The sequence below is a fragment of the Misgurnus anguillicaudatus genome, chromosome 3 (assembly GCF_027580225.2).
Source record: "Misgurnus anguillicaudatus chromosome 3, ASM2758022v2, whole genome shotgun sequence".
Taxonomy (NCBI): domain Eukaryota; kingdom Metazoa; phylum Chordata; class Actinopteri; order Cypriniformes; family Cobitidae; genus Misgurnus; species Misgurnus anguillicaudatus.
In genome coordinates, this window is record NC_073339.2 from 7,765,767 (window position 1) to 7,790,644 (window position 24,878).

Genomic DNA, 24,878 nt, shown 5'->3' on the forward strand with positions numbered 1-24,878 from the left:
TGTAAAATACATTAAAAACGGCAGCTATTACAGTATAGTAGCAAATATTACTATTCGTCTACCACTACATTCACAACAGTAGACACTCACCACAACCACTTTGGCCCCAAAGCCCACGTAATCCTGCCAGGCCACACACAGAACATAGGGCAGGTAGAGGGTGAAGTATATGATGCCCCCGCAGGCAGCAGCAAGGTTAGCGCGTGAGAAAAGCGTGCTGATTAGGAAACACTGCATGATGGTCACAACAGCGAAGGAGGTCAGGAACAAGTACACGACCCCGGGGTCACTGTAAGGCAGTAGATTCCCCATCTGAGCAAAAAAGAGAATATACACGTTAGGGATGCATTTTAATAAGTAATGAACAGAGGACAATTGTATTGCTCTTGTGTAGCTCATGAGACTCTTTTGATAGAAAAGCAAAGATATTTCTTTGGTTATGGTTAAATTGCTTACGAGGAATGCGTACCTTCAGTATGAGCACCAGTAGGGCGGCGCTGATGAGCAATGGTATCAAGCTACTGATGAACCAGCTCAGCCACAAGATTCCATTATCCAGACCCATAATCCTCATGGTCTCCTTCAGACGCGCCTCCTTCTCATACACAATACCTTTGATGATGATCGCCACCGAGTACATCCAGGCTAGTGTCATGAAAAGAGGCATGGAGCGACTCATGACCTGCAGAAACCTACAGCAAAGACAGAAGGGATTAGATAAAACAGAAGACAAAACTAAAGAAAATACAAGAACACGCACGTACTACAAAATGGCATTTCTTACATGTCATCCACATAGCAGGGATAAGGCATCTGTTGAATATAAACTCCAGTTTTCTCTTTGCTGCCCGTCAGCGCTCGTATGATTCCATGCTCAATAACATCCTGCAGGTAAGAGAATCCACCCCAGATATAGCGTAGATCTTCAAACGGGTCTGCTCGAGGACCAGGGTCCCAGTATCTATAGCAAAAACAAACATTAGCTCTCACCAACGTAACTGGATAGTTTGGTTCAAGTTTTGTAAAGCTTTAATTAAAATATTAAGATTAACGCAAAAAAATATTAGGATTAATGGAACTGTGGTGACCTGCCAAGGGACTGCAGATGAAAAATAGCTCTTTAGCTAACTCTGGCGCATTTACATTTTGAGTGTAAACAAAAAATGTTGATTAATGTGCATTGTCCCTTTCAAATAAATAAAGGGGAAAAAATAGGATTAATGAAAAAAAATTGGATTAATGAAAAAAAAGAGAATTAATGAAACAAGTTAAGATTAACGCAAAAAAAATAGGATTAATGCAAAAACAAAATATTTGTATTAATGCAAAAACAAAATATTAGGATTAATGCAAAAAATATTTGGATTAATGCAAAAGAAAATATTATGATTAATGAAAATAAAAATTAGGATTAATGTAAAAAAAATATTAGGATTAATGCAAAAAAATTAGGATTCATGCAAAAAATAGGATTATTGCAAAAGAAAATATTAGGATTAATGCAAAAGAAAATATAAGGATTAATGCAAAAACAAATATTAGTATTAATGCAAAAACAAAATATTTGTATTAATGAAAAAAAATTGGATTAATGTAAAAAAAAATTAGGATTAATGCAAAACAAAATATTAGGATTAATGCAAAACAAAATATTAGGATTAATGCAAAAACAAAATATTAGGATTAATGCAAAAGAAAATATTAGGATTAATGCAAATATATATATTAGGATTAATGCAAAAACAAATATTAGTATTAATGCTAAATATTTGGATTAATGCAATAAAAAAGTGGATTCATGTAAAAAAAATATTAGGATTCATGCAAAAACAAAATATTAGGATTAATGCAAAAAAAATAGGATTAATGAAAAAATTAGGATTCATGCAAAAACAAAATATTAGTATTACTGCAAAAAATAGGATTAATAGAAAAAATTTAGGATTCATGCAAAAGAAAATATTAGGATTAATGCAAAAAAATAGGATTAATGTAAAAAAAATTAGGATTAATGCAAAACAAAATATTAGGATTAATGCAAAACAAAATATTAGGATTAATGCAAAAACAAAATATTAGGATTAATGCAAAAGAAAATATTAGGATTAATGCAAAAATATATATTAGGATTAATGCAAAAACAAATATTAGTATTAATGCTAAATATTAGGATTAATGCAATAAAAAAGTGGATTCATGTAAAAAAATATTAAGATTAATGCCAAAAATTTGTATTAATGCAAAAAAAAATTAGGATTAATGAAAAAAATTTGGATTAATGCAAAAAAATTAGGATTCATGCAAAAAATAGGATTAATGGAAAAAATTTAGGATTCATGCAAAAAACAAATTAGGATTATTGGAAAAAATAGGATTCATGCAAAAAAATAAGGATTCATGAAAATAAAATTTGGATTATTGCAACAACAAAAAAACATAAGAATAATTGAATAATGGTCGACGGACCATTAAAATATTAAAAAATAATGCACACCCAAGGTAGTAATACACCCAGTGTGCATTATTTTCAAAAAATTCAAAGGACCAGAGTCAATTATTCCGGTTATACCACGGTTACCACAGACATTGCTCTTTTAGGCCATTTGACAGGTCAGGTGTGCATTTATCGAAACATAATGGATATACGTAAAACATTTTTCAACTCAACCAATTAAACAGCCCCGTGATGTAAACAAATATAATGTCTCCTACCCATCCTTGATCTTGTTGGTGCGTTCCACGTTATCAATGTCCATTCGTATCTTATAGTTGATGTTGAGTGGCAGTTCAGATGTGTTCTTCTGCATGTCAGGAAACACGATCCCGGCCCAGAATTTACGGTCATCCAGCAGACGCATGGACTTGTTTACTAAGCGTTCCTCATTGGCCACCGGCTCCAACTTATCCAGATTCACACACTTCAGGAAAAGACAGGAATTATTAAAAAACGAAGCACATAAAACTCGATGCACGTAACATGATGTAGCTAATTTGGGACGTGACATGACCCACTCCGGTGATTCAGGATGATTGATTTCTTAGAAAACTGATTCACTCTCTGATGCCGTGACACAGTGACCCAGAAGTATAAAAAGATGCACTGACTCAAATTTGATTTAGTTCGCTTCGAAGAAACATTAAATTGATTAGCATCGATCACAAGTCGTTCATTTTATACGGTTGTCGTATTTAGGGAGACTAGATGTCACGATTTAACTGAGGACGGGAAGCTTTGAACAATCATCATGCAATGTTCAAATCACTCAAAGTACCACATTTTCAATGTTTATGTGAGTGTACCTCCATAAATCGAGAGATGGTTTGTATGGCCTGATCGGTCTCGTTGAAAACCTCTCGCCACGTGTATGCCGTTCCATTAGGACGCGTGTCCTCGGAGGCCTTAGACAGAAAGCTGGACACGTCCTCCACGCGCCATTCTGTCCCAGTCAGCTTGGCGTTGAAGAAACGAGCGCTAGCGTTGTTCTGTAGCAGCGTCTGTTTAGGACAAAGTAACATTAAGTTATTTCATACATAGTGTACACAAATATTGTGTGACCTTGGCTAAAGTCTCATAATCGATGAGATGAGCATTAAAGTTTGATTTAAATTCACTTTAATTTCAATCTTTGACATGATCTTACTCAGTCAATATTAAAGATATCAAAGTTGTATATTCATTAAAGGTTCTTTACATTATGTAGAATGATTTTATGTAGAAAACAGCAAACCATAAATAATAACTTGGGTTTTCACACATGATGTTATTAGTGTTGGGCAAAGATTAATCGCGATTAATCGCATACAAAATAAAAGTGATTTTTGGCATAATTATTATGTAAATACACACGCATTCATGTATGTATTTAAGAAACATTTACATGTGTATATATATTTATTTATATTTTTATATATTCTATATTATATATAAATTAAAAAAATTGATATATAAATAAAAAATCTGACATGAATATGTATGTGTGTGTGGTTAAATATACACAATAATTACACACAGTGCACACACATATATTATGCATAACTTTTATTTTGTAAGCGATTAATCGCGATTAATCTTTTCCCAGCCCTAATATATATTTTATTTAAATTTTATATATTCTATATTATATTAATTTATAAAATAATTTAATACATTTTAAAAAATAAATGTTTAAAATTAATTTTATTTAAAAATAAAAATACATTTTTTTTAAATTATATATAAACTCATAAAAGAATGTTTGTTCTTATTACTTTATAATACTATGTTATTGTATAATACTATTTGTATGTATAATACAAATGTTAATTGTTACTGACATAATGGTAATAAAAAAATAAAAATAAATAAATAAAAAATTATATATAAATAAAACATTTCTGAAATGTATGTATGTATTTGAGTGTGTTTAAATATACATAATAATTATACACACCACACACGCATATATTATGCAAAAATTTACTTGTAATTTGTATGCGATTAATCGCGATTAATCTTTGCTCAGCACTAGTTATTTAATTTTTGTTTCAAAATAAAATTAAAGCATATTTTTTCCCACAGTATCACCATTGCATTTTAGAAAAGTCATGTCAAGTCATAAGAGGGAGTCTTAAATTTGTTGCCAGTGTGAGCCACCTTACACCTTACATAACACATTTTAATTTAGTTACCAGGTCACTCCCAATATTTCTCTAGGGGTTTAAAGATCCCCCATCCTGCCAAAACGTTTCTTGGACCACACGTTGTGTGCCATGTGATTTTAACTGTAAGGTTTACATGCAGTACCACTTAAGTCCTACTGGTGGCAGTATAAAGTCCAGATTTGTTCATATCTGCTTTCAAACAAACAAGTGCGTAACTCACCCTAACCAGGTCCATTTCCTCGCTGTGCTCCATGAAGTTCCAGATTTTTGGTCTCATCTCCTCCCACATGCCCCCGAGATCTCTGAGCACACCGAGCTCTTGAAATGTTTTGTTGACCTGAGAGAAAAACAGATATTTGTTAGAGAGGTCTTCTAGGATAACGGTGGACAATCTTCACCTTCTGTATGATCTCCTGACCTCATGTATGATCCTTTGGGTGGCGGGTGTATCTGGCGTGTACAAGATCTTCCCCATGAGCAGTGGTTTTAAAGCCCTCCAGATCATACGAGAAATGGGACTGGACTCCAAACCCTTCATCAAGCTGTTACAATAGGGCGCTAAAGAGATAAACAATGATTAGTTAGCATTTGAGCTCTAAATGGGTGATAAACGAACGGACGGATGGGATAGATATACTCACTGGAGGAGTTGTCGTAAACAGACGCAGACTCTTCGTCGCTGTCATTGCCGTGGGTGCCGAACAGCGCTTTGTAGTTGTTATCCTCGTACCAGTTAAGGGACTTGATCTTGAGACCGCCTCCCTCCGGGTGGCCGCAGACGATGCGGGACACGGCCTGGTACATGTGGTTGGGGGATTGCATGCTGTTTCCCGTCAGGTAGAGGATCTCTGTCCGCATGTCTCGCCAGCTCTTCATACTCGCAAGCTGAGATATGAAGACGAGAAGCAGCATTAGGATTTACAATTTTAAATGACACAATAAATGATCAAACCAGGTCAAATTTTACAATATGTGAGCTACCAGTTAAAAATATGTTTGCACGGTAAATGACTGTTAATGCTTATGTTTATCGAATCCTTTTGCGATAAATAACTCATTATTATGGATGCGAAAGAGGAATGAGACGAGAAAGAGCGATGAGACTTTAAAGGCATATTTAAGGACAACACAGAAATTTAATCAAACAAGATGAGTAATACACCTGCAATCTGTGTGTTATTATGTGTGTTGGTCCATGTGCTTTTAAATATGAAAGCGTTGTGTGTCACAGGGTGTAATTATTATAAAGTGATGTAAGTGTCAGCTGAAGGGTGCTATAGATGGTGAGTAACCCTAAACATGATCATAATAATTATAATAATAACAGAGAAACGTGTTTATTCTCCCTAGATGTCAGATTTATGCATTCATTACTATTTTTAGTGCAAATGCAACTCATATCTAAAACAAAAAGCAGTCATTTGACTCCGATTGTAAAGATAAGTATGTAAATTAACCCGCAATTCTACATTTCAACAGAGATGGCGCAAGAGAGGGAAACGTTACATATTACAGCTTTTTTAAAGGTGCATTGTGTAAGTTTTAGGAGGATCTCTTGACAGAAATGCAATATAAAATACTGATTTGTTTTTATTACCTTACTGTAAGCTCACACCAGCCGCGTTTGAGACGTCAAATTCGCGTCTACCGTGTCTAGTTTGCCGCTTGAACATTTTGAGTTTATAAGCTTCATTCACGCATGAAAGCCGCATGTGATATTCTAGTCATCGAGACATTCACATGGAAATTTGCGTCATGGGAGGGGCTTCTGCGACTCCGCTCGCTTCCTGTGATCACATCACTACTAGAGCAAGCTCCTGATTGGTTAACACGGTGCCTTTTCCCGCCAAAGTTAACATTTTTCAACTCGTGAACTAGACCGGTTCAGACCAATCGCGGTAGAGGCGCCAAGCGCGAGCGACCCCAATGCCAAGCCAATGCAAAGACGCGCCGACGCTCGTCTGGAGGTCTCGCGGCGCGGTAGACCCGATTCCGCCTCATACATGCATCAATGTGTCTTTACATAGACTTAACATTGAAATCACTCCCACTTGACACCTCTACCACGGCTGGTCTGAACACAGCATTAGAATGAGCTGATTTTATCTACATACACCGCTGGTTTTCGTACATGGAAGTTGCCGTGATCTTTCTACAATAACCCTAACCGGACAAACTGCTCTATAAAGCACATTTTGTCACTATGTTTTGTCTTAGACGATGACATGTTTGTCCTGTGGCGGCTACCGTAGCTTCTCTATGCATTCTGAAAGGGAGGGGTGAGCTGTGGACTGAGCCACTAGATGCCGCTAAAAATCTACACACTGTTCCTTTAAATACTGACCAAAAATATTTTAAAGGGACACTCCACTTTTTTAAAAAATATGCTCATTTCCAGCTCAGTCAAGTGAAAAATATCCAAACTCTCTGATTATTTTTTTGTGCGATGCTAATGGTCTAATCAGATTCAATGAATTATGCTAAGCTATGCTAAAAGTGGCACCGCGAGACCCGGAAATTGGCTGAATGGATTCCAAAATTTTTTCCAAAAAAATTTGCATATTTTCAAAAAAAGTGGGGTGTCCCTTTAATTTTCACTGGGTTATATAATTATTTAATTACACCTATGATCATGAAACACATGGGTAATATATTCCTAAAAATGACTTTATTCGACTAAAAACAAAATACACAAGAAGTTTTTGATCGATACTTGTGCAATAACAGCAAACTCGCCTCCAGAACAGACATTTGGAGGTATCCGTATGCATTTGCGAGAAATTGCATCGCTGTGCAACAATAAGAGAAAATAACCATGAGATTACCAGTTTTCTGGGCTAATTGGACAGGTATGATAGAAAATCGAGGAAAACCAGTATCTGGTGCCACTCGCTAGGCAACAAACCGAACAGAGGCGGAGCTGTGGCACGCTTGAGCTCGACTGCTGGAGGAGAGGTTACTATCGGTCAATCTCTCCATGAAGAGAAAAGCACACGTCGGAGGAAAACGCTGGAAGATAACCTACTTTATAAGATTGAATTGCACTGATGTCATCCAGCGAAATAATGGTTCGTGAAACTATGATATTATAGATGAAAGAATGGCATTGCATGTCAAACAAACATTTGCTGTTTGAATGTTTGAGATGAGAAGGGTTATAATCGAGCAGGTTTGCAAAGAATGAGTCAGTATGATTCACGCGGATATATTCACGTCATGTGCATTTCCCGAAATCTCCATTAACCCATACGGGACAAATCAAATGAATATTTTCCCACAATACTCCCTGCACTTCATAGTATGCTCTTACCATACAAAGATTTATTTTAACATTTCAAACCTAATAATCTCTTCTAGTTTTACTTTAAATGAATGCCACTTCTGTTGATGTTTCATTTTAAGTGTGTGTTTTGTCAGCTTGCTGTCAGTTGCTAGCAATAACCTATTGTTATATCTGTCACCCTGTTAGCTGTCACAGGAGGTGTCTAAAGATGCCCTGCAGGCCAGACAGGCATGTAAACAAGGGCAAGTAATTCAAGAAATAGGCACGACCTGTAGTAACCTCCGTGCTGTCGGCTGCAGCGAGGGTTATACGAGTTCAGCGAGCACGTCCGCCGCTCTCATGCGAGAACAAAGAGGAACTAACATTTGCGTGAGACGTGTTGGCGTTTGCTAGATTTCACATTCGCTTTGAAATGATAAAATGATGTCTGGTTAAAAAGAAATGGCAATTCCCGTGGAACGAATGATGAGGATACAACAGATTGAGAAATATGCACCTTTGTGAGATCTTAATGCTTGTTTCCTTACTTATCTATTGAGCTCAGCAGTTTTGTCTGGTGTTGGCAAAAACAGACCGAGATCGTCACGCATGAGCATAGAGCTAACCCTGACGACCGCTATAATGTCAAGTGTCAACGCTTGGGTTTCTGACAGCGGAGATGTTCGGGTGCCAACCAAAATAGGCATCTGTTGACATAACGGTTTTACCCCCCTAGATTCATTTCTTGTATCTTGATATTGGGGCAAAGCAGAGGTCTGAGATTATTATTTGACTTGATGCAAAGCAAAAATATAATTTAGCATACTGGGAAATTAGTAGTAACAATACAATTCATTGATTCTCAAAGCATTAAGTTTAGTCGTCAACAAGTTGTATTACGGTGTTGTATAGACTAATCCACTAGTCTATACAGACTAATCCAAGACAAGGACATTTGGTCTGGTGTCTTGTTCTGTCTGCAAAATGGGGGTGCGGGATATTTTAGGTTGTGCTTACCTCCACTGCTAATGCTCCCAGGCTCTCCAGCAGGCTATCGGTCGCCGTGGACACATCTTGGATAATCTTCGGGTCAGATTTAACATCTTTCTGTAAAGCCCAAAATAAGTAAATAATACATTATTAACACTTTGATTATGAAACATTTTTCATATCATTAGGCCGATTGGCACGCAAGCCAAACAGTGTTCATTTACTAGAAATACTTTAAATGGGTCATTGTCCCCTTCACGTAACTAAATTACTCTGTAATGATAGTTGTGATGGAGTTTCTCGAAAGCTCTTTACTCGCAAGACAAAGGAAACATTCAGTGTGAAGCGAATATACACTGAACAAAGACATCAATATGTGAAGACATCTGGCAGGCGGCCACTGCTGTTTGTGTTTAATGTACAAACATGCTGAACCAATTATTTTGACTTACAGGAACATATTGTGTAAAACCGATCATGCAACCACAATATTAGTCTGTTGGGCTTTATGAACTGAGAAGTTCACTGGGTCCATAATACAAAAATGTGCACTTGTCCTAGATTGGATATAATTGGCTTATTGAACCGGACTTTGGGAATTCCTATGGCACAAAAGCATTTATTGTAGCCTATACACGGCTATGAATTTGAATTGAAATATCTGGGTGGTTATGGACCATTTCAAGGGATGTGAACAACACTGGTCCAGAAGCACTTCCTGTTTCCGTTTTTAACACTAGATAAACGTTGGGATAAAATAAACCAACAGAACATATAAACCTGAATTAACTGAAATTAAACAAACATCTTAAAGATAATAATATATGTGAAATAAAAAAATAACTGTCACAAACTGTAACAGGAAGTGTTTCTGGACCAGTGTTGTTTACATCATTTGAACTGGTCTATATAAGTGATACTATATTAATGGCTGAGCACCATCAATATTCAGAGTTCATTTATGATTTCTTGTACTATTTCTTGTAATTGTTATCGATAGATTAAACAAGACTGCGTTGTATTAATAAAATATGGGTAAAGATTGTGTTCAGTTGCCCGTATTGGCTTCAGGAAATCGAGGTTGGAGAGGAAGTGGCTTTCTGCATTGTTCAGCCATTCAGTAGACGATTGGCAGATGATGTTTTGTGTCAGCTGGGAAACGTTTTTATCGGCGATGGTCACGAAATCCTCCAGAGATGTGGAATTGCACAGATCTCTCAGGTGAACTCCAAAACCACCAATGAGCACCTACAGATCAGAAAAACACTGTTAATCCATGAATGTTATGTTATTATTTACAAAAATGTATAATTTAATTTAATTTGGTCATTTTATTGACATTTTATGAGCATTATACGGCATGTAAGTTTAAATACGTTATTATTGTACTCCTATGAATGATCGAAATTAAACATAAAATGGAAAAATACTATAAAAAAATGTAGACAATTATCTTACATTCTTATCAATTATGGCATATTTACAGTTATAGAGAAGTATCTGGAAACTTGCAGGGCTGCAACAACTAATCGATTAAATCAATTATAATCGAATTTTTAAAATAGTTATCAACGAATTTTTTATTTTTGTTACAACACAGGTATATCACTGTCATGTCATCTGGCTTATTCCCTTTAACAAATAACAAATAATATTAATAACAAATAATATTAATATTCATCAAGGTGCAAAGTCAAAGATTAAAATAAGTTTTGGTAATCGGTGGAAAAATGTCCTCACCAGGACATCCTTAAATATTTACAACTCAATTTTATATATATATATATTTTTAATTAAATTTAAGACGTTTTACTATTTAAAAACTGAAGAAACTTTTTTATTTAAGGCTTTAAATGTCAAAAATAAAGATTATATGGTAACACTTTACAATAAGGTTGTATTTGTTAACAATTAGTTAATGCATTAGCTAACATGAACTAAAAATAAACTTCAACAGCATTTATTAATCTTTGCTCATGTTAATTTTGGCATTTACTAATACATTTATAAAATCAAGCGTTGTAACTGTTAACATTAATTAATGCACCATGAACTAACATTAACTAGTTACTATAAAACTATATTGTTCATTTGTTCATGTTGGTTAATGCATTTATTAATGTTTATTAATAAAATCTTATTGTACAGTGTTATCGATTATATTAATAAATCAATGTGTGTCTTTTGCACTTTTTAAATTACGCATCTACATAAAAATATTTAGGTTTTTATTTAGCTATAATAAGGAAAAAATCTGATTAAATAGATGTTCCGCTTTTTATCAGATTAATCGATTAATGAAATAATTATAATCATCCGATTAATCGATTATCAAAGTAATCATTTAATTGAAAGTGGACATATCATGAAAATTTGACTTAAATCCATGTTTAAGTGCTATAATTGGGTCCCCAGTGCTTCTATCAAACTAGAAAATGTGAAAAAGATCAACCGTGTAACTTGGTTTTGGTAAACCATTCTATGCAAACCATTCTATGTGAAAAAATAGGTCATTGAAATTTGGCTCCCCTTGTGATGTCAGAAGGGGATACCGCCCCTTAATCTGCACTATCCAACCACAGCATTGCCATTTAATGCACAGATCAACTCATTTGCATTTAAAAGAACACATACCTACAAAGTGGCAATTTTAACATGTTATAAAATTATCTATATTATATTTTGAGCTAAAACTTCACATATGTACTCTGGGGACACCAAAGATTTATTTGTCATCTTAATAAAGTCTTGTGAAATGTCCCCTTTAAGCCACATTTAAAATTGCACGCATGTCTCAGTGTTAAATACCAAATCATTTAAATTCCAAGCATATTTTGTAAGTAACAATTTACAAAAATAAGCCCAATAGGTTTTAGCAGTAAAACAAAAGATGTACCATTGCTAACAAATACATTTTTTACGGCAGTGAAATCAAAGTGTTGATAAACGCTTGGCTAAAATGGCTTAAACATGTCAAATTACATTGACCTAGAAAGCATGATGAGAATCTAATTTAGTTAATCTATTTTAGTATGACGGCAGTAGAACGAGAGCGCTAGAAACCAAAGGCAGCCTGTTTACAAAGTGGCCACTATCTTGTCGAAGCGGCTGAGATTCAGTAAGCTCGGTTTCCAGGAATAGCCCTCCGGCTGTAGCTCTGTTGGACAACAGACATGTGACTCTACCCTCCTCCAACCTCCCCTTTGCCTCATCATCCACCACCCCTATCCACCGACTAACAGCACGTGCATGCACCAAGGACATCCGCATACCCAGTCACCTATTACATAACACTCCTATAATAAATGGCTAGATGACATACTGATATTTTAATACCTATGCTGGGCGGACAGGCAATGCTAAGTATGAAGGCAATTACAGAAAACATCTGTAGGATTGTAAAAAAAAAAAACGTGAATGTGTTTGTTGGGCTCCGTTCCAAATGGTTGTTCAAGAATGAGCACCTTCTCCAAGTTGACGTTGGCCTCCACTATCTCTCTCACAGCATGCTCGGGCAGAGAGGCGTTCCTCTCCAGAAACGCAGACAACGTTTCATTATCACGCAAGAAGTCCTTGAGCTTGAAACCTGCAGGGAAAATAAGGTCTATTAACAATGAAAAATACAGTATTGAAATGCTGTTTCTTTAAATTATACAGTACCAGAAGGATATACATTACTAAACTGAACTTTTTGAACCTCATGAAGTTGTTTACAGGATGACCAGAAACATACTTTAGGAAAAGACGGGCTATTAAAAAAGCTAAAAGTATCAAATAAATTTGTTTTGTTTTGGCTAATATAATAAAATATGATTTATGTATTACATATTTGCAACAACATTTTTCTAAAATTTGAAAAATTATTCATAAAAAATGAGTATGTGTGGTTATGACTGGTAATGATTTTTGAACAAAGGGAGTCGTTGAGAACATTGTGAAAAGCATGACTCTATTCCCAGCTGGATGACACAGCCGGTGAGGCAATAAAGCATTGCGTTAGGTGAATGCAATGGCCACGAGATGTTTGCTCATTTCGTTTTGGGTCAAATTATGCTTTGGATCGAAACAACAGTTTCCGAAAAGAGAGCGGGGCACTGTCTTATTCACACAGTGCATTGTGTTGTATCAGTACATTCCACAGGAGTCGTTGATATGAACCGGTTTGAATCGGCCTCTTTACTCCGAGGTTACTTCGGGTCGTTCCTCTTTCGGTACTCGGAAACTTCTTCTTTTTATAAATTTGATTTGTTAGTTCCACATTCAGGAAGTGTTTGGGATAAGGCACTATTAAAGATGTTAGTGGATGTAGCGTGCGAAGAAGTATACACATATTTGACCCTGGACCACAAAACCATAAGTCATAAGTCCCATGGGTGTATTTGTAGCAATAGCCAATAATACATTGTATGCGTCAAAATTATTGATCTTTATGCCAAAAATCATCATTACATGATGTTCCGATATTTTGTAAACTTCCTACCATAAATATATCAAAAACGTATTTATCATTACTAATATGTGTTGCTAAGGAAAATTTTAAAGGGACATATCGTAAAAATCATTTTATCTTTTTTCATGTTTAAGTGCAATAAATAATTGGGTCCCCAGTGCTTTTATCAACCTAGAAAATGTGTAAAAGATCAACCATTATCTGCAAGCATGTGAAAAAATAGGTCGTTGTAGTTTGTCTCCCCTTGTGATGTCAGAAGGGGAAAATACCGCCCCTTAATCTGCACTATCCAGCCACAACACTGCCATTTAGTAAAGAGATCGGATCTACTGCATTTAAAAAGACACATTTTGCTCAAACCTACAAAGTGGCGATTTTAACATGTTATAATAAATTATCTATATTATATTTTGAGCTAAACTTCACATATGTACTCTGGGGACACCAAAATATTTATTTGACATCTTTAAAAAAAAAAAACTATTGTAAAATGTCCCCTTTAAAGGCGATTTTCTCAATATTTTGGCTTTTATGCACCGTCAAATTCCAGGTTTTTAAACACTTCTTGGTATCTTTTCCAAATATTGCCCTATCCTAACAAATCATCCGTTAATGGAAAGATTTTTTATCCGACTTCCAGACGATGCATACATTTTAATAATAAACCCTCATGACTGGTTCTATGGTCCAGGGTCACATATATATCTCATGAAATTTTTTAGCAGGAATAAAAATAAACACAAGTTTGTTATACTATTGTTATAAAGTGAAACTAAAGTGAACATTTAATTTGAATAAACTAAATTTAAATTAATGAATTAATTAATTTTACTTGAGAATGTGGCATGCATAGCACAGTTCACATTATTTGGGATTGGAAAATGGATGAAAAACGTTTGAGCTCATATTGAGATTTCTGACATTTATTTTATTTTTCAACCTATCTTTCCAAATATGAGACCAATTTGAGCATTTTCCTCAGTTGCAAAAATCTCTCTTTTTAAACTCCCGATTGAGATATTTAAAAGATCTCACTTATTCTGTCTGCTAACATTTCGTTTATGGCTCAGATGATTTAACCGCAAATTTCATCCACCCTTTTACATAACAGGATGATTTGAGAGCAGGACTTGACCAGATGGAAAACAGTTCTCATAACTCATATACATCTCTGACAGCTTTAATAGTAACGCATATTTCTAATACATGTACAACATGTGCGTGTCCCACTGTCATAAAATTGTAACATCTAACTATCATGAGAAATCACTATTGCTCCGGAGGCAATGCTTGCATCCTATTATTAAATCCCAGGTGCAAACAGTAGATCCTCTGGGAATATTTATTAAACTCGGTGAACTGAGAGGATGTCATACCCAGAGGTATCCAGCCTGATCTCACGAGAATTTGTACGTATGTTACCAGTTTTCTAATTTATAAGAAGGGAATTGTACAAAAACATACTATTATCATAAAAAAAACAATAACAAAACCCCACCCCAAACCCAAACATCACGGGGCAAAGCAAATCGTACAAAAATGAACAAATGTGGTAGTACTAATTAATACATACGAACTGTTATCAGATAGCATTGGTGTATCACGATTATTAGTGGTCTATAAATATAAAATATATTTATATTGCTTATAAAATCAATTGTATTCTGTGAATTGTCCACGATTTATTATCTATTATAGTAATTCAAAAAATCAACCAAACATATGTCCTAAATAAAGAAAGCAAAACTAAACCCCATGAGGGGTACATATTTATCTAACAATGAGGCCAAAAGATAATGCTAAATTATGGAGAAACATCCGAAACTATGAACTTTAAGCTAAAAATTAAGTCTGGATAAAACTGATACAGCTTTCGAAGTGAAAGCAGCAACTGAGATGTTTGATAGGAGACGTACCTTCAGTATTTTGCTGTAGCTTTCTCAATGCTCGAACTAGTACTTTAAAACCTTCAAAGCTCTTGTCATGTTGACTGTAGAGGAGAATCTTCTTGGCGTCGATGAACAATCGGGAGATACTGTAAATTTGGAGGTCACACACATAAATATATAGCATGAAAACCCACACTATGAAAGAACTATAATAATATTCATATTTAAGTTTATTAATGTCATCCTGCTCATATAATGCTTACATGGAGTCGTTGAAGTTGCCCACCACCCCTGGACTCTCCCCCGGAGTGGGGTAGCGAAAGCAAGGGTTGTTGGCATTGCATATGATGCCCTGCACCCAGGGTAACGTTCCCGCAGAGGGCATGGCCTTATTGGGAAAGTGACCTGGAAAAAATAGAAAACAAAACATTTAGATGTCAACAAGCTTACCATATGACACTTTTCATCACGCAAACCCAACTTCTGCAAACGCAGCAAAACAGGATAACAAGTTAAACCGGTTTTATATTTCTTATACACATAGTTACATTATTTGTTTCTATTATTTGGAACAGTAAGAGCAGGAACATGAATTAGGGAGTTAATATATATATTCATTTAATATATTTTATTCATTTTTTATATAATCTCTTTGATATTATGAGGATGTTTTGTGACAGTTTTAAATTAATGATCATATGAAAATCACTGTGATCTAAAGATTAACTGAAGATCACAATAAACTTGGGGAAATGTTTAACAACTTATTAAATGTGTTGAAATCTGTGCCGAACACAGTGAAATGGAGTGAAACTGTTGCTAAGACATGATACTCTCCGTAAAGGTTCATTGGGTTAATTAAACATTTACTTGCATTACAGCTTAACATTTTAAGTAAAATTTCTTTGTTTGGGACCCACGTATTTCAGAAGCCAGACCTATAATATAAAGGATAAATAAAACTGAGAATGCTGAGCTGATTTATTGTCATTGGTTTCCCTTGAGGTGTATTTCCAAAAAGGGCAAATATTGACAGTCTGAATTTAATGATATTGACCTTTTCCATTATCATGATTATGTCTTCTTATATTGTGCTTGTCTAAAGCACTTAATTAAAGATACACATTTAGAAATGACTAAAACACTTACATTCATGTTGCTCATGCGGAGGATAGTGAAATCTGACAGATATCAGGATAAAAAAGATGAAGAGAGGCCATATTATCTCGATCAGCAGCTGAATCTGGAAAAGAAAGACACCTCAAAGGTCATCATTTTGACTATAATATATGATACTATTATTATGACCGGTGTTCATCTGTTAAAGGGGACATATCATGAAAATCTGACTTCCATGTTTAAGTGCTATAATTGGGTCCCCAGTGCTTTTATTAACTTAGAAAATGTGAAAAAGATCAACCCAGTGTGAAAAAATAGGTCATTGAAATTTGGCTCCTCTTGTGATGTCAGAAAGGGATCTAATTATAATAATATCACCCCTTAATCTGCACTATATAACCACAGCACTGCCATTTAGTACAGATATAAAGAGAGAAAATAATTGACAGCACAATTGAGTTTTAATTTCATCAAACCACCATTATGGTGATCAGTGTTTGCATTAGCTTTTTTGCATTTTAAAGGGCAAATACCCCAAAACTGCACATTTTGGCTCAAAGTGGCAATTTTAACATGCTATAATAAATTATCTATGGGGTATTTTGAGCTAAAACCTCACATACGCACTCTGAGGATAGCAAAGACATAACATGACCCCTAAAATTTTACATTCTTGATTGCTTTGGTTACTCTTTCATGAACTTTAAACTGCATACAACCGAGGATTTTCTCCCTGAACGAAAATCAGTCCTTTACTTCTACAGACCTTTGTGCACTTGTTTACAAATTGAGAATAAACTTTTCTTGTCAAGTAATTCTTGTTTATTATGGTGGTTGATATGCTTCCTGTTTGCACAACACCTCCCTGTTAATACATTTAGTGAAATCCATTATCATTTATTCAGTACAATTACTGAAAAGATGTTCTAGTTTAAGTGTCGTTGATCTTTTTGTTTTGTCATTTCACAGGGAGTTCGATAATACGTAGCACTGATAAGGTCACTATTCAGCTCGCAATACTTAAAAGTATGAGTCACTACTAAACAAGTAGTCTAATCAATAACTTCAACCACAGATAATTAGCTTGCATATAAAAAATATCCCAGCTATGTTTTTGCGGGGTATCTAATTATTCATAAATCCTAAACAGACTATTTATGCATTTATTCATATAGATTCATTTTTGTTACGAACAATGCCACATCTGTACTTCACAGATGTTTCTATTCAGAGGGACTTCATATGCTCAAAGGAGGAATATTTTTTATTCCTTTAATGCATTATTTGTTATTTCTTCTTTTTTTAAACAATAGGCCTTTGTTTATACATATAAAGTAGGTTTTAACTTACAGTTTGTCTCCGTCTGCAAGTGAAGTTCTTCCACAACAGTAACCCTAACTGTGTGGAGACAGTCATCTTGCCGGGGATCTACACCGTCCTGGCCTCCTCTATGTTACTGTTAATACAAAAACAAGCAAATAAAACGACGTCAAGCTAATTGGCAATATATTGTCTTAAAAAGATGATGAACCATCAAGTACATGTCAAATATATCACGCCACCTTTATCTAAGCGTGCTTTTATAAGATGGGTGCTGTGACATCACAAACACAGAGCAGTGGGTTGCATTAAAGTAAACAGAGACTTAAGACAAGTAAACATTGTCAGTCTAATTGTTTGTGTATTTTGAGAAAACATTTGGTATTACATCAAGCGGGAAGTTAAATGGACAGTAAGTACTTATTTATAATCTGTACACGAACAAGGAACTATTAAGACACAATGTTTTCGTAAAGCATTTGCCTATCTGTAGATATCAGACCACTACAAAAAAAATGAAAGGAAACAGCACGACATGTTAATACGTGGAATGATACATTTTATACCATACAGTCTGACTGAATCCCAAGATTTGAAGATATGATTCAATAAGAACATAAACAACATAAACAGATATGATTCAATAAGATATGATTCAATAAGAACATAAAAACGATTCCAGATCACAATAAAAATGTGATCTGGAATCGTTTTAGTGAGTTGTTTTTGTGCTGTGCGCATACATGAGAATAAAACAGCGCCCCCAGTGGACGCGCGCATTTTCTTGTTTTTCTCTTTGTTTACCATTTGTTTCATTATATCACTTCATCTGCATCGTGATGCTAATGCGCAACATTTCTTCTACATACCTTACAAATCAAATTTTAAATCAAATATAAACAGTGTGACGGGTGCTTATGAAAGAAATTAAAATAAACAATCCCTGTCACGAGACAATATAAAACTACAGGCAAACATTTTTGTGGATTTTATTATTATTTATTATTGAGACATTTATTAAGAATGGACGTAGCAGTTTAAAACAAAGACTTCTCTGCACACAAAAAATAAATAAACGAACCAGAAGAGACCAAGAGCTTTGCATACATTTCTTTCTTTACCAGATGACTTCTATAAACAAAAACGCGTAAAACATCAAAATATAATTTGTGTACAGTCACGTTTAATCTTCAACTGTGCATTTAAGACCAAATGTGCTCATAATGGTGATAATTAACAGACGAAGAAGAGTTCCAATTGTTCCGCAGAGGAAAGGTTACTGTCGGTCATTTCGCGCAGCTCGCGCTGAACGGTAACGAGCAGATGCTGTGCTCGCGTGCACTTAAGTCCTTTTGTTTACCTCTAATCTCAAGTCAGTGTCTCAAACCAACTCCAATCGCAAAATATGTCGTTTAGTCAAAAAACACATACGTGTTTAACATAATATCCGGTGATGACAGTGACACACATCAGTCCTCAGTGTTTAACGTTACCAAAAAACAGACGAGCTCATCGTGAAAAAACAACAAAACGCGTTTATGATTACAAAATAAGAATGTTTATATTTTTACATACATATATTTGACACAGCTGGTAAAAAATAACTTGGTATACAGCTCACCCTCAATGTTGAAAAAAGTAATTTGCGCACTCACCGCTTCTTTTAACTCCAAAATGATTATTCCTAGTTTAATGTACTGTAATTCCTGTTAAGAAGAGAAAAGAAAACACCTCTTCTCGGAGCGATATTGTACTGTCGGTGCTGTGTGCTTTTATGGACGGACCTTTTTTCTCTCCTCCATCCTTTTATAGTGGAAGGCGATGCTGCTGCGTTGAGACGCGAGGTTACTGTCGGTCAAACGCGGTGCTGTTTGTGTTCGAGCCGCCATATAAGGAAAGCACGTGCGGACCCAAAACAGCTCTTAAAGGGGCAACGCGGATCTACACCGTTTTGTTTTTCATGCATCTCAAATAAATTCTCATAGTGGAGGATCAACACATAAAAGATCATCAAAGCCTTCAATGACCACGTGTTTGTACTGCCAAAGCGTAGCAGCTTGAATGCATTTGAAGTGCATCTTACACAACAAACATTGAAATTAAAACATAAATAAATACAGAGTAATTGACAAGGAATATACGACTTTTATGCAACAATTAAAGCTTTACATAAAAGTAAATGATGAACTGTGATTTACACAATATAATCTATGGATGCTTACTTCTTCCATGGCCTATTTTACATGTGGTTTGTATCATTCACTGTGAAGACCATTAACTGCAGTTTTGACTGCCGTTCATGCCGTAAACCTTGCAATAAAGTAATGCTACAAGACTGTGGTGATTGCAATCAATGCACACATTATCCACATGCAGTCGCTATATTTCCTATCGGTGTGACATTACAAACCAAATCTAAAATTGCTATATCGATCCAAATACACAATCTGAATAAAACATATAGCTACTGTATGGCATGCGACTTATCGAAGAGCATTTCCAATGTCATCCATAACAATTTTCACTGGAAAGGAAAAAATATGGTGAAAAAACATATATGCTTTGGAGGTCATCAGGACCTTTGTGAAATGAAGCAACTGCAGGCTATATGAATCCCTAGACACAACGCAGGGAAGGACCTTGAGTGGAGAGGTTTTAATTGTCAGAGCAACCCAGATATCTGCACTAGGACTCAAAATATAATGCTTGGTACTAAAACATGGCACATGCGCCTATTAACTTCTTACACTCTGAGGCTATTTTGGAGATTTTCGCCTGGATTTGGCCCACCCAATTTCAAAAGCTTCCCATACCCACATGCAGAGGTTTACATACAAAAGTTTGGTATCTTTTTACAGGAAAGCCTTTGAAATTACATAAAACACTGTTGAAAGTGCTAAACATGGTTGTATGTGTTGTCAGTCCTCTAATAACACAAAAATAAATAGGCGCTTTTTGATTTTTTTTTTACTAAAGTCTGTATTTAAAAGTGTATAGCTCTGGCCCTGAATGGTAACGAAACCTGCAGACAGTTTTGTTTGATTGTCAGCTTACAGAGGAAAAATGAAGTTTTTCTCTATCATAATCTATGCAAAAGTTATTCTACTCCAACTGAAGGGAGGACTAATACCCTTTTTGTATTTAATGTCCGCCTAAAAATATTTGAAGTGTCCCTACAACCACATACAGTGGAATAAATGCAATATCTTTATATCATTTTGCAGAAAACCCTTTGAAGTTACATTAAAAGCTACTGTTTGTGACAAATATTGTTATTTAGGGTGTTTTTCATATGATGAAACACCAAATTGTCTTTTTTTGATAGTGTATAACTCTGGTTCTGGGTGCTCTAGCAGACTGCAGACAGTTCTGGTTGTTACCAGCAGCCGACAGTAAACACCCAAAAAAAAGAATGATCTCTTTAGCATGTTGCATTCAAAAGTTATTCTTATTTTACTGAAGGGTGTGAAAATACATTTTTCATATAAATATTAATTTTTTGTTTTGCACATATAATAAATAGCAAGGGATTAATTATGCACACAACCAAAGAAAATGCTGTCAAATGCAGCCATGTTACATCAGCAAAGTCCTTGATTATTACGGCAGAATGAGAGTATAGTTCCTAGAAAATTGCAACTTTTTATTTTCCGTCAGTCTTAGTACACGATGTAACTACAGAAGAGTCAAGTTTTAAATAGGAAAAATATTGAAACTTATGTTATTTTTTAGCGTGATGCTAATGGTCTAATCAGATTTAATGGATTGTGCTAAGCTATGCTAAAGTGGTACAGCCAGACCCGGACATCAGCTGAATGGATTCCAAAACGGTAAGAATCAAATGATTAACTCTAGGGGAGCTGGAAAATGAGAATATTTTCAAAAAAGTGGAGTGTCCCTTTAAGTTCTTTTTACACATATCATCTTTAAACAAATTAAGGTTAAACTTGTTTGGCTTGCTGTGTGCAAAACAGGGACTCGGGAAAGTGATTTAAACAAGCTCTCTCGAGACAACCAATGCATGATTTTGTAAGGTGAGATACCTAAAGTACAGAGGTGGAGCTGGAGGGATGCCAGAACGTCTGACACCACAGCGAGACAAGCAGCTGCTTATATGGTCTGGAGGATATGCAGAAGATTAGATGTGCTCCCTCCTACAGAGCAAATGTTTCATTTAGGTAGTTGTATTTTTCCCTGATTTATGTTAACATGTATATGAATGTACAGTGAAAGCATATATTCTGGGTTTAAATGTTGCATGCTTGATAATGATAAGAACGATGCTTTATAAATTAATTTTAGATTAAGAATATCATGCCTTTACTCCAAGACATGACAAACTATCCATGCAGTTAGCACTAAAGGCAATGGTTGATAACTTTTAAAAGTTTACATTACATTTATACAGTATATATATTATATACAATTCATGTTTGTAATCACTGCTCATCTCATTACCTTCATTTTGAACCAGACTGCATTCAGAGGCAGTATATGACTTATTTGTCTGTTCCAACCACGCAGACCAAAAATACTTTTCAACTGAGGAAGTGTAACATTGTGCTTTTTGTGTGTCTAAACATGTGATCAACTTTCATCCTGTTTTTCAGCCACTTTCACCTCTTGCCCCAGTGTCCACGTCCAGTTGCTGAGTTAAGCTTTGAGGTACAACTGTGCAGCTGACACAAAGAAACCGAGAACTACAGTAAAGAATTTTACATGTGAAAAGCATCTGCAAAGGAAACCACGAAAATGCCCGAACTGAGAAGGAAGTTTCATGTGTACACTGTGGTAAAGAATACGTGGTTAAGAATTAAAGGCACAGTTCACTATGAAATGACAATTACTCACCGCCACAGCCACCGAGATAAAAAAAAAACATTAAAGCAAACAACCATTAAAGGGGTAGTTCACCCAAATATGATAATTCTGTCATCATTTACTCCCTCTCATGTTGTTACAAACCTGTATACATTTCTTTGTTCTGATGAACACGAAAGAAGATATTTTGAGGAATGATTGTAACCAGACCGTTCATGAGCCCCATTCACTTCCAAAGTATTCTGTTTTGGTTAAAAACATTCCTCAAAATATCTTCCTTCGTGTTTATCAGAACAAAAACATTTATACAGGTTTGAAACGACGTGAGAATGAGTAAATGATGTCAGAATTGTCATTTTTGGGTGAACTATTCCTTTAAAGCATCTTTACAGGTCTGGTTTTAGAAGATCTGAAATATAGCATTACCATTACTTTTAGACCTGCAAAGCAATACTTTAAGTCACTTATAAACTAATATATAGCAAGAAGATTAACTGTTTACAACTTATGGACGTAGCTGACTGTTTTAATAGCACGCGCCTGTTTCCGCAGATCTGTGCGCGGTGTTGCCCTTTTAAGAGCGCGCACGCGCCTCTGCGCTGACCAATCTGATATACCACAGCAACAGCATCAAATTATTGCCTTTGCACACAAACTGCTTAACAGTGGACTTAAATAATTTGCTAAGAAAAACTCAGACATAATACATTGTCTGTTATGAAATCCCAGAGGGTTCGTGGTAAACGCTTAACCATTCCAGTAGATGTAAACACTTGCATAGACTTTGCACGAATTTGGACAAAACGCGTTTGCGCAGCCTTAACCTACAAAATGATTACAACTGCAAAACTATATTTTTTCCAAATGAAACAAAAATATTCGCGTTGATTTACAGCCTCTCGTCCACGGAGCACAATGAGCCAGTTTGTCCGATAGTAACCTCACAAGACACTGAGGGGGAGGGGTGCTAAATATGGAGCTGGAAACTGGAACGTCATTATATTAACTAGTATTATCTAAAATGTAACCCGTGGTACATGTTATTCGTCACAATTATTGTTAAAATCTAAGGATTCATTGCATTTCATGGACGAATTTGTTTTCTGTATCTCCTGTTGAGCTTCATTAAACATGAATTTCATTAAGTGAATTAAGTTTATTAAGTAGGCCTATACTAATACCGTTTGGAAACATTAAGAACGTCAGACTGTTTATAATAAGCAGTATTTTTATGTAAGAAAGGCTTTCAGTTTTCTGCAGTGCCGCAATGACCGATAGTAACCTCGTCTCAGAGAGCGAGCGGCAGAAACTGGGTGAAAGGGAACATGACGTCACACCTACTGTGAACCTTCTCGACTGCTGCTGCTGCTATACATTAAATGCACGTGGTTTTTATGCACGTGGTATTTGGTCAGGTCAATTAATATGACTAAAGAAAGCATGCTTAGATATGAAAAATTCTAGATGTTGCAATATATATCATACATATGAGAAACATAATAACGACATAGTTTAAATGTGTCAAATTTGCATGGTTTATATCGTTCTGTATTTATTTATTATTTGTGTTGTATGTGTAATAAATGACCAGCAGTAATTTTCACTTCAGAATTAATAATGCAATACAATTGGAATTAGGCAATACTGTTTAACTCATGCAAACAAAAAGCAATTTAATCCAGGATCGGGTCCCAGACAAAATCTTTTTACAGTATATTTCCCAACCCAGCAGGATTTTGGGTGTGTAACTAAGTACTGTTTGTTGTATTTAGACCGGGTTTACCCAGCAGCACAATACGGTTGCCAGTTCTGTTTTACTTGCTATCTACAGTAGACAATTTAGTGTTTGTGTTTTCGTGGGATTAAGAGACGGAAGGATGAACTTTAATTGTGTCAACCAAAGGTTTACGATCCAGTCTTTGTATTCTGTTGCTGCCTTCACTGATTTTGTAAGATAATGTGAAAGATAGACATTTAGGCACCTATCATGCAAAATCTATGTTTGGACATAAAAGTGTGTTGGCAGTATGTGAACTCAACCACCCTAAAATGAAATTCGATTTTTAAAATTTCATTAAACCAAAGCAGTCTTATTAGACATGTTGTTTTGATTCTCGTGTTAATGTGACATCACACTATCAAGCCCCACCCACAGCCACTGATTTACAGTCATGCACAACCATAGTTTCCTCTCTCAGCGAGTTGTATGCTGTCCAGTGTTAGGGGTAATGCATTACAAGTAACGTGCATTACGTAATAATATTACTCTTCTGAAGTAACGAGTAAAGTAACGCATTACTTTATAACTGTACACATTAATATTTGAGTTACTTTTTAAAAAGTAATGTGAGTTACTTTTTAGTTTAATTAATTTGATAAAAAAAAT

At 35.3% G+C, this 24,878-nt stretch overlaps 1 protein-coding gene across 1 annotated transcript in view; it reads right to left on the bottom strand.

Annotated features, from left to right (window-relative positions):
- Positions 1–19,486, bottom strand: part of abca1a (ATP-binding cassette, sub-family A (ABC1), member 1A) — a 33,157-nt gene extending 13,671 nt beyond the window's left edge. The window contains exons 1-16 of the mRNA XM_073860618.1: positions 19,327–19,486; positions 17,702–17,807; positions 16,382–16,475; positions 15,496–15,637; positions 15,260–15,378; positions 12,358–12,479; positions 9,950–10,141; positions 8,921–9,010; positions 5,283–5,526; positions 5,060–5,199; positions 4,862–4,978; positions 3,301–3,495; positions 2,713–2,918; positions 785–961; positions 470–692; positions 91–312 (exon numbers count right to left, since the gene is read on the bottom strand). Of these exons, the coding sequence (XP_073716719.1) occupies positions 91–312; positions 470–692; positions 785–961; positions 2,713–2,918; positions 3,301–3,495; positions 4,862–4,978; positions 5,060–5,199; positions 5,283–5,526; positions 8,921–9,010; positions 9,950–10,141; positions 12,358–12,479; positions 15,260–15,378; positions 15,496–15,637; positions 16,382–16,475; positions 17,702–17,767 (2,349 nt within the window). The 5' untranslated portion in view covers positions 17,768–17,807; positions 19,327–19,486. The remainder of the gene's footprint in view (positions 1–90; positions 313–469; positions 693–784; positions 962–2,712; positions 2,919–3,300; positions 3,496–4,861; positions 4,979–5,059; positions 5,200–5,282; positions 5,527–8,920; positions 9,011–9,949; positions 10,142–12,357; positions 12,480–15,259; positions 15,379–15,495; positions 15,638–16,381; positions 16,476–17,701; positions 17,808–19,326) is intronic.
- Between the last annotated feature and the right edge of the window lie 5,392 nt (positions 19,487–24,878).